At 30.3% G+C, this 9,760-nt stretch overlaps 2 protein-coding genes and 1 non-coding gene across 4 annotated transcripts; 2 read left to right on the forward strand and 1 right to left on the reverse strand.

Annotated features, from left to right (window-relative positions):
* The first annotated feature begins 3,226 nt into the window (after positions 1 to 3,226).
* On the forward strand, positions 3,227 to 6,803 carry LOC120074321 (lipoamide acyltransferase component of branched-chain alpha-keto acid dehydrogenase complex, mitochondrial). Of its 2 annotated transcripts, XM_039027445.1 has the most exons (8): positions 3,232 to 3,627; positions 3,866 to 4,012; positions 4,284 to 4,409; positions 4,818 to 5,200; positions 5,478 to 5,725; positions 5,897 to 5,985; positions 6,252 to 6,479; positions 6,595 to 6,803. In XM_039027445.1, exons 1-8 carry the CDS (start codon positions 3,409 to 3,411, stop codon positions 6,706 to 6,708), a joined length of 1,554 nt encoding a protein of 517 aa, XP_038883373.1. In that variant the 5' UTR covers positions 3,232 to 3,408; the 3' UTR covers positions 6,709 to 6,803. The 2 variants fall into 2 exon arrangements, with proteins under 2 accessions (XP_038883446.1, XP_038883373.1); XM_039027518.1 differs by lacking the exon at positions 3,866 to 4,012 and having other exon boundaries at positions 3,227 to 3,627.
* Positions 6,804 to 6,871: 68 nt separating this feature from the next.
* LOC120076207 lies at positions 6,872 to 7,329 on the forward strand. The gene is made up of 2 exons (XM_039029976.1): positions 6,872 to 6,935; positions 7,119 to 7,329. The coding sequence occupies exons 1-2, from the start codon at positions 6,872 to 6,874 to the stop codon at positions 7,214 to 7,216; spliced, it is 162 nt and encodes a 53-aa protein (XP_038885904.1). The 3' UTR covers positions 7,217 to 7,329.
* LOC120070428 lies at positions 7,119 to 7,269 on the reverse strand. The gene has a single exon (XR_005479922.1). It is a non-coding gene; the product is annotated as a U4 spliceosomal RNA (small nuclear RNA).
* Positions 7,330 to 9,760: the final 2,431 nt, after the last annotated feature.

Below are 9,760 nucleotides of genomic sequence, written 5' to 3' on the forward strand. Positions count from 1 at the left end.
TATTTCTGTTTTTCTTTTAAAAAAAATATAGGATATAGATACATTTAACATACAAATTAATGACAATGATATAAAATACAATATAAAAAGCAACATCTAAGATGTTGAAGTAAAATAGTCAATAAAGTATAATAGAAAAGTGACTCATATTGATCAGAGAAGATTAGAAGGAGAAGTATGAAGATAATTGAAGAATTTCTTTGTTGAATTGTTGAGGATATTCAAGTGGGTTATATTTTGGTAGACTTATAGAGACTCGAATGTGAAGATAAAGTTTATAGGATTATAGGATTTTGTCTTTTATTTTTTTTCCTTTTAGTTTTGGACTCGAGTAGTGAGTTTCTTGATAGACTGCTTAGTTTTAGATCGAGAAAGATTAAATGAATGCATAAAAATATATACGTCAAATCACGTGTCAGATATACATTTGAAAAATATCTGCTGATACGAATTCTTTGCCTCACAGAATATATGTGCTTCATAGATTATTATTATTATTATTAAACAAATTTCTTTAAAAGTTAACTTGATAGGTAATTTAAGATTTATTGGAGCTAGACTAGAATAGAACTTTAAGTACAATAATCATTAATAAAAACAATATATTAACATTTTCTTTACCAGTGAAGGGTAGCATTGTAATTTGAAGAAAAACCTAATATTTGTCTAAGCCGTTGATGTCCATAATTTTCCGGGGCCGTTTTGTTTCTCCGTTTTTTTTTTTTTTTTTGGGCATTCCCATCCATCAAAGGATATTTGGCTATATTCTTATATGCCAAAAAAAAAAAAAAAAGTTTAAATTCAATTTAATAAGTTTTTTAAATTTTTATTTCATTTATGATAAAAAGTATATTTTTTAATCAAATATTATCACATCATCTTCCGTTACACAATTAACAAAATTATAGATATAAAGATCAATATGGTATAAAACTCAAATCTTGTGAACTAAGGTTAATTATTTGATTTTTTAGTATTATTTTTAAAAATTTAGCCTATTTCATTTACATTTCTTATAAAGATTTTCATATTTCTTAAGTATAATGATTGAATTTTTAGTCAAATTTAAAAAATAAAGACAACTTTTTTAAAGCTATTTTTTAGTTTCCAAAATTTTATTTGATTTTTTAAATTATTAATAAAAAATAGTAAATAAAAAAAATTTAAGAGTAGAAATAGTATCTATGAGCTTAATTTTAAAAAAATAAAAAAATAAAATGGTTCACCAGATCTAAAATGTCAAGTTTTAAAATTCAGGATATAAATTTCTAATTTAAAAGCGTATTTTTAAATGGAAAAAAAAATACTCTGTCAATGCAAAAGAACATTTAATATATATATATATATATATAATAAAGGTGCTTGAAAAAGGCAGCCTATTTTTTGCGGTTTGAGAAGAGCATGAATTTGGATAAAGAAGACAAACAAGCATCGACTCAGACGAATGGATATAAACTCAAATTAAACACATCGCATTTTAACTCCATCAAATAAAATTTAAATAGTTTATTACATTTATATTGCTATTCTTTTTAATCTTAAAATAAATAAATAAATAAATAAATCCCCACATCATTTATATATTTCAAGTCTAAACAACATTTTAAAACTAAAAATGTGTATTCTTTTTATTATATTATTGAATCAATATTCTATAGAGATTTTCTGTGAATTTCCTAATAACCATCAATAATTTTTATGATATAAAAACTTAGTTAATGAATAGTTTATAATTAATTAATCACACTTTGAACAATAAATCCATATTCCTTTGCTGATCGAAATCTAGTGTGCTTTTTTTTTTTTTTTTTTTTCATTACTTACCATCTTTTTATGTAAATTGTTTGTAATTTGATTTTAAATGTGTCATTTTACGAATATGAAAACTAAAAATTAAATTTTAATTATATTTAATATTAGACTTCCACGTACAAATTAAAGTTGTTTAAAAAGGAAATTTTAACTCGATATGAAGTTTAAAGTTTTTTTTCTAATGTAATATGTGTGCATATATATATATATATATAAGAGTAAGAATTCAAATTTTATTATAAATTATTTTTATAATAAGGGATTTCATATACCAAAAAACAATCTAATTTATTTTTCTAGTTATATGATATCTTAACTTATTAAATTGCGTTCAAATTGATATTTATATATAAAAAGTTAAGATATAAAGTTATTTATATTAAACATAATAAAAATTAAATAATATATATAAAGTTTATTACACGCTATTTATACAAATTTCAAGGCACTAAAATAAAAACACTTTAATTCGTATTTCAATGGAACAAGAATGAAAATGTTCCGAAAAATTCTTTACTGAACTGGAGTTTGAATCAATTGGTGAGAACCATTATTAATTTTGGAAGTAATACCTTATAAAAGGGATAATCTCATTTCTCCTTGAGAAAAAAACTCCATTAATCTTATTCAATATTTCTATTAAGTAAGATCCATAACTTTTTCAATAATAAATCTATTTCTCAACCAATTTGACAAAATACCAAAATACACTGTCACAATTTTGTCATTGACATGTACATTTTTTTAAGCTAAAAAATTTAATTTTCCATCCCATATACTTTTCCTAATAATAAATTATATAAAATTCAATTGACAAAACACCAAATATAGTATCACAAAATACCAAACGCGAATAATAATAATCCGCTACAAATTACCTAAATCCAATTCATTAAAATCATTTAACACAATTAGAAAAATAAAAAACAACAAAATCAGTCTCATTCAATCATATGAGTGCCTCTAAATTGTCATCTTTTGTTTTTTTTTCTTGAAAAAAGTTAAATTATAAGTTCAAATTTTTTTTAAAAAAATGTCTATCAAGTAAATTTAAAATGTGTTTAATTAATAATCTAACTTTTTATTTAATAACTATTTTTTAATTTATTATTACATAGATGTTAAATATGTTGGAAACAATTGAAAAAGTAAAAATTATAAAAGTTAGGTACTAGCCAGCCATACAATGCTTATTTACTCTTTTTTAAAAAAAAAATTGAGAAACTTATTAAATACCATTCTCAAAGCTTAAGTATCAAAACTTGTAATTTGAGGAAAATAAAACAAACAAATAACTTGCAAAAGAAGATAACTAAGAGCTTGTACTATATTTGAGGGTATTAATTATAGTATTCATTGATTAAGTTGAGAATTAAAATGGATAAAATTGCAAGTCCCACCTTAATCCCTATTAAAATGGATTGATTTATCGAAAAATCAGCACGTGGGAACCCAAATGATAATGCACAGACTGGAAACTCCGCCAAAATTCCTTCCATTTCAATTCAATCGAAATTCTTCATCCTCCTCCAAATTCTTAACAATCCCACCAACTTCCATTTTTTCCTTTGATCTATTACCGGCAGCTCACCAGTGATGTCGATTCTTACGATCGGCAGGAGGAGGATTTCGCCGAGGACCGCTTGGGCCACCGGTCGCCGGTTACTCTCTCCCTTCACTTATCAAGGTTCTTCTGCTTCAATCTCTCAGTTGCCGTCCGACCAGACGCCCAAATCCCTTCCACAGCCATTTCCTCAGCTTGCATCCGCTAGTTCCGGTCGTGCGTGGCTTCATTCACATGCTAATCGTTTCGAGGTGAGTTCCATGGTTGGGATTTTTCCTCTCTGTTTGTCGTTTTCCTTTTATTGTTTGCGTTGTTCATGTGATTTCAGTTTCTTTGGATTCTGAGATAGCAGCGCTGTCGATGGTTCTATGTGTTTGTTGTGTCCGCTATGTTAGTCATCATTGTGAAGTGCTTCTCCTTGCAATTATCGGGACAAATTTAGGAATTAGGTGATTGTGAATGTAATTACGGAATTGATTCTTTATGTAGGCGAGTATAAAAGGCGTCTCGAAGATATGTCGATTTTCTAGCCAGGCTGTGGATGGTCTTCCAGTTTTTAGGTTGGTGGATATTCCTTTGGCGCAAACTGGTGAAGGAATTGCTGAATGTGAGCTTCTTAAATGGTTTGTGCAAGAGGTGAAACTAACAATACTTTTTTCCATCTTTCAACGAGGGTCCTTTTGTTTTGGATTTTTTTTCTGGATTTCTTCAAACACTTACGTAATGTTCCAAGCCTAAGCTCAAATTGCTGCAATATTGCCTGTCATGTGAGAGCTGTTAGTGTTGCCTCTGTGTCTGGTTTACTGAGGATGCAGGACTAGTTCATGTGATTTCTATTCTGACAGTTGATTGATTGGATAATTTCTTATTAACTGTAGATGAATATTGATATTTAATCTTTTGGCAGGGGGATGAAGTTGAAGAGTTTCAACCACTTTGTGAAGTTCAGAGTGACAAAGCAACAATCGAAATAACTAGTCGCTACAAGGGAAAAGTTGGCCAACTTTTATATGTTCCAGGTGATATTGTGAAGGTGAGATTTCATCACCCAATTGTTAAGAATATGAACTCATGAAAAGTTTTGTAGTTTGTGAATGGAGAGTAAAAAGAATCATCACACATTGAAATTTGAATGTCTATTTTCTGGAAAATTATTAAGTTGTCAATATATCAAATGAACAGATCGCTAAATGTTTTGTCTCCTTTATATCACAACGTTTTAGCTTGTAGGCTTCTTGCTGAGGTTTGATCGTTATATGTTATCATTATCAACCTTGATAATGTTTCTTCTCTTTTACTCTAGGCAAATTGATTACTGCCTAATTGTTAGGAAAGTACATTTTCCATTCATGCAAAAGCACTCTAGTGATATATTATCACAATATCACATTCCACAGATTGAAAAGAAAAGAGACTAATGTTTTGTCAAATGTTATCACAGGTTGGAGAAACTCTTTTAAAAGTATTCGTCGATGGTTGTGAGAATGAAATCCAGGTTTCAGGGTTAACTGAAGGGCATTTGGCAAAACCTGAAGTAATAGAGACCCAACAGGACAGAAACAAAATTTGTGGAGTTCTGTCCACGCCCCCTGTCCGTGATCTTGCTAAACAACATGGTATAGATATAAATGATGTCTGTGGAACTGGTACAGATGGAAGGGTATTGAAAGAAGATGTTCTTCAGTATGCTGTCGAAAAGGGAATTCTTGAAGAACAGGTTTCTTCTGCTGCTGGTTCTAGAGAGCAATTTGATGAGTCAGAGAACCACACTAATGCACCAGATGGAGTTAGGTGGAGCTCCGAGGATAAGAAAATTCAATTGAGGTAATATTCTTAGGGAGCTATAAGTAAGCTAAGAGTGAATGCTTATCTATATAAACATAATCATGCAATGAGCCGCTGGTACAACATGTCTTTTGATCATTAAAAAACAACTCCTGTTTGAAGCCCCCTTGGAACAACTGTCGTGTGCCTTTGAAGTTTTTTTTTTTTCTACTGGCAAAATAATCATTTCCTTTGCTATGTTCTAATTCTGTATAATTTGGTCGTGTGGTTTACTGGATTTAGAATTGTATGCAACTGATATGTGTTTTATTTTCAGAGGATTCCAACGAGCAATGGTTAAATCTATGACCAATGCTGCAAAGGTTCCCCATTTTCACTACGTAGAGGAGATCAATTGTGATGCACTTCTGGAACTTAAAGCATCTTTCCAAGGAAATACTACCGAACCAAATGTCAAACACACATCTCTTCCATTGTTGATAAAGTCGCTGTCTGTGGCAATGAGCAAATATCCGATGCTAAACAGTTGCTTCAATGAAGAGTCATTTGAGGTCACTCTCAAAGGTATGCAGTAGGGAGATGTTATGTTTGAATCGAATACGTTAAAGAATATGATCCCCTAGATTGGTCAACATGTTCTCCTGTTTTCAATGCCAAAGATGAAATCCTTTTAAACTCGAATTTTTCCGTTGTTCTTATTTGAATTACAATTACATTTATCTTTGGTGCTTGTAGGCTCCCATAATATTGGAATTGCCATGGCTACTCCACATGGTTTGGTTGTGCCAAATATAAAGAATGTTCAGTCCCTTTCTGTTTTGGAGGTTTGTAAATCACCACCCACATATCTTATTTTGCTTAAACGTAACACGGGTTAATTTTTTTGATAGCTTTCTAGTTTCTTAATTGAGTTCAGGAAATTGAATGCTGATCCGTTTAAATCTATAGCCATCAAAGCAGTTGATACTTTTTTAAGATTTGATCTCTTTTTTATTTTATAGCTTTCTTAAACAATTGTCATCCTTTTGCCAATGTTGCCAGCATGTCTTCCTTTCCACTGACGACTTCTCTTTCAAATGCATTTGCTTAGATCACAAAGGAGCTTTCACGCTTACAACTACTGGCAATGGATAACAAGCTTAGCCCTGGGGATATATCTGGCGGCACAATAACCTTAAGCAATATAGGAGCCATTGGTGGAAAATTCGGTTCTCCTTTGCTCAACTTGCCTGAAGTATCTATCATCGCAATCGGCCGAATCAAAAAGGTTCCACAGATTGCTGATGATGGGGACGTGTACCCCACATCGATCATGACGGTGAGCAAACATAAAACCAACCAATAGTTTCTAAAAGCAAACCCCTCAAAGTAAAAATGTATAGTCTAACTATATTTATCATTGACTGACCAACCTCCCTTTTTTATTTCCTCAGGTTAACGTTGGTGCAGACCACAGAGTTCTGGATGGAGCAGCAGTGGCCAAGTTTTGTAACGAGTGGAAGCGATTCATTGAAAATCCAGAGCTTCTTATATTGCATATGAGATGAGAGAAAGTAAATGTATCAATATCCCTCCCTTTGATATAATAAAATGAAAGGGCCGCCATAAGAAAGAAGAAAATGAATCTAACTTTTCAATGTCATGCTAATTGTCTCTTTTCGAGGAGTAAACTCCATGGTTACGTAACGTAATCAAATTTGAAAACTAGACATGGTTTTAGAAAGAAAAACTTCTACAACTCAAATTACAAATTTTCAATTAAAAAATGTCATAGGTTACTGAACTTTTTTTTAAAAGAAGTTTCTACAAATTTTAATTACATCATTAAACAAACAAGTATTGATATTTTTTCGTTCTTCTTTTACAAATTGATGATTAATCATCAAATTACATCAAAGATATGGAAAGCCAAAAAGAATTGGGAAGAAAAGAAAATATTAAAATTGTAATTTTGTAGGACTTTACCCCGGAGGGAGCCCTTCCAGAAATTCTCGAAGGCCAGGGTCGAGCCCAGGCCTAAGAGGGGGTTTGGAAATAGTTTTCAACCAGCAATAGACGCGCTTCGGTTAGAACCTCACTAGCTGCGTCATTGCCCCAAGCGCAAAGATGCTTTCTAACTTCATCTCTCTTTCATTTTATATCCCATCCCCACTTCTCTATCCGAGGTTTTATCGATGTGGGATTTTGTTTTTAACTGTTCTTTCTCTACCCATACATGGACTTGGCCCATCCACCCTAGATCTACTCACTTGTGTTCAATCCAACCATTCCATTGATTTCTCTCTATATTTCCCTATTTTTATGCTATTGATTACACTACACAATACAAAGTTTTTTTTTTTTTTGCTAATAAGAAAAATCGTAAATTTTAAAATTTCATTTGTAAAAATGGTAAAAATGTCTCAAAATTGTAAAAATAGAGAAATAAATTTAAATAATAGAAAATACAAATTGATAAATGACCAAACTACCCCAATGACTAACAATGCATGAGTTGAGGGTGTTTTTTTAGACAACTCGAAAATTCAACTCAAATGACCCAATTAAATGTTTCAAACCCAATCAATCCTTAAAATTTGGGTTGGGTTGGGTTGGGTCAACTCAATTTTTTTTAGTTAACCCACAACCCAACCTAATAAAATAGAAAAATTTTCAAACACCAACTCAACCCAAGAACAAAATTAACCCAAACCCTACCCTTACATTTTGGTTGTGGGTAGTACCGGTTATTTGGGTTGTCGGATTATTTAAACACTCCTTTTGAGTACAATAGACCATGTTTCAAAAAAACTCAAAAATTATTAAATACACTCTATCTTAAACTTCTAGAAGCAATATATATATATATATATATTATAATTATAATCTCAACCAAAAAACTTAAAAACCAAATATGCATGGTTAAATATCTTAAAAACGATTCGAAAATATAGAAACTTGTCAATATGGTCCTCACTGAGAAAATAATTGGCATTTGCTTCTTCAATAGACGACCACGATGGTGTGTCTTATGTGGTAATGGTCATTACCAATGGTAGCATGCGGCTGCTTAGAGAACCAAGTTGATGACGAGCAAAATAAAATTAAAAGTCATGCAAATCGAAAAATATAGTGATTGGTGAGAGAAGAAAGAATGAAAGTTCTAAAAGTTCTAAAGGAGGTGACCAAGATGCGACCGTGGTGACAAGGTGTGCTAGCACTAGATTTTAAATGAGTGTTGTGGAGATGTTTATGGCTACAAAGCTTGCTCCAAATGAGAAATAGGAAATAGAGAAAAGAAAAGGATGGGATAAGAAGGAGTAGTTAAATAGAATTATGATTTGTTTTCTAAAAAAATATTATAAATTTAAATATGGTAGGGAGAAATTAGCTTAGATTTTTTTTCCACAAAACTTATAAAATATCGGAACGTTGGAAAATAAGGGTTTTTTTTTTTTTTTTTTTTTTTTTTTTTTTTATAAAATGAAACAATTAAAAAAAAAGTCATATCAAAATAATAAATAGGTATATAAATATATTTTATATACCAACGATATATTATTATATCATTAAATTACATTTTAAAAAGTATAAACTATATAAATAGTAATAATATACACGAAAAATTAATATAATAACAAAATACATAAACAAATAATAAAACAAAAATAAAACAAAAATAAAACAAAATATGATAACAAAAGATAAATAGATATTGTTGGAGAAAAATCATGGAGAAACTCTAATTTAAAGTAGGAAACACGAAAAATGAAGGTTAAAATCGCATAACTTCATACTACAATTATACTGTATGTGTAAATGTAGATTATTTAATCTCATACCTTCATGTTACAATTGCATTGTATCTATTAATATATATTAGTTAATTTTCAGAGTCCATCGAGGGCAAATTTGAAATAGGTTAACTTTATATTACATTTTGAAGCTGATAACAACATGTTTAAACGCAAGATTCACAGGTACATTAGAAAATAGTCAACCACTACATAAAAATTATAACTCTAATTCTCCGACGTTCCCCGTGTTGGGTTTTATGTCCTAGAACTCGTGGTTTGTAAACAATAGAACTTATTATGAGAATTTAATAAAGTTGTTATTGAATATATTGTTTTTTAGAAATCCAATAAACCTAAGTCCAAATGATCTATAGTATATGAATAAAGTTGGCGTTAGGGATTCAATTTGTTGATTGGATCACAAATCAATTGTTCATTAGGGGATTAGTGGGACTTAAGGAATAAGAGGTAATTTCAGGATAAAACAGAGATTCGACCTAGCCATTATTACGAGCAATCTGTGAAGGGTTAACTTACTAATCATGGTTATATCGAGTAGATATAATATATCTACAGTGAGGGAAGTTCAACCATTGGCAGGTTAGATCGGTTTAATGAGTTTAGCCGATTAATCTCGGATCGTTGGAGCCCATGATCTGTAGGTCCGCGATATCCCCTACTAACTCGTAAATGGATTAGCTCTAGAATAACGTGATAAGTTAATTTGAAGTGTTCAAATTAGAATTAAATGAAATTGAAGAAATAATATTTAAATATGATTTAAATATTTGAAGATAGAATTGTATAAAAATTAATTTAATAT

Source organism: Benincasa hispida, chromosome 1 (assembly GCF_009727055.1).
Source record: "Benincasa hispida cultivar B227 chromosome 1, ASM972705v1, whole genome shotgun sequence".
NCBI lineage: Eukaryota > Viridiplantae > Streptophyta > Magnoliopsida > Cucurbitales > Cucurbitaceae > Benincasa > Benincasa hispida.

Bases quoted from the DNA above. Each gene is read 5' to 3' on its own strand.
- LOC120074321 (XM_039027445.1), top strand. From the start codon at position 3,409: ATGTCGATTCTTACGATCGGCAGGAGGAGGATTTCGCCGAGGACCGCT. The intron at 5,201-5,477 runs GTAATATTCTTA...TTTTATTTTCAG, and splicing joins GATAAGAAAATTCAATTGAG to AGGATTCCAACGAGCAATGG. The intron at 5,986-6,251 runs GTTTGTAAATCA...GCATTTGCTTAG, and splicing joins AGTCCCTTTCTGTTTTGGAG to ATCACAAAGGAGCTTTCACG.
- LOC120076207 (XM_039029976.1), top strand. From the start codon at position 6,872: ATGGTTTTAGAAAGAAAAACTTCTACAACTCAAATTACAAATTTTCAA. The intron at 6,936-7,118 runs GTTACTGAACTT...GTAATTTTGTAG, and splicing joins TCAATTAAAAAATGTCATAG to GACTTTACCCCGGAGGGAGC.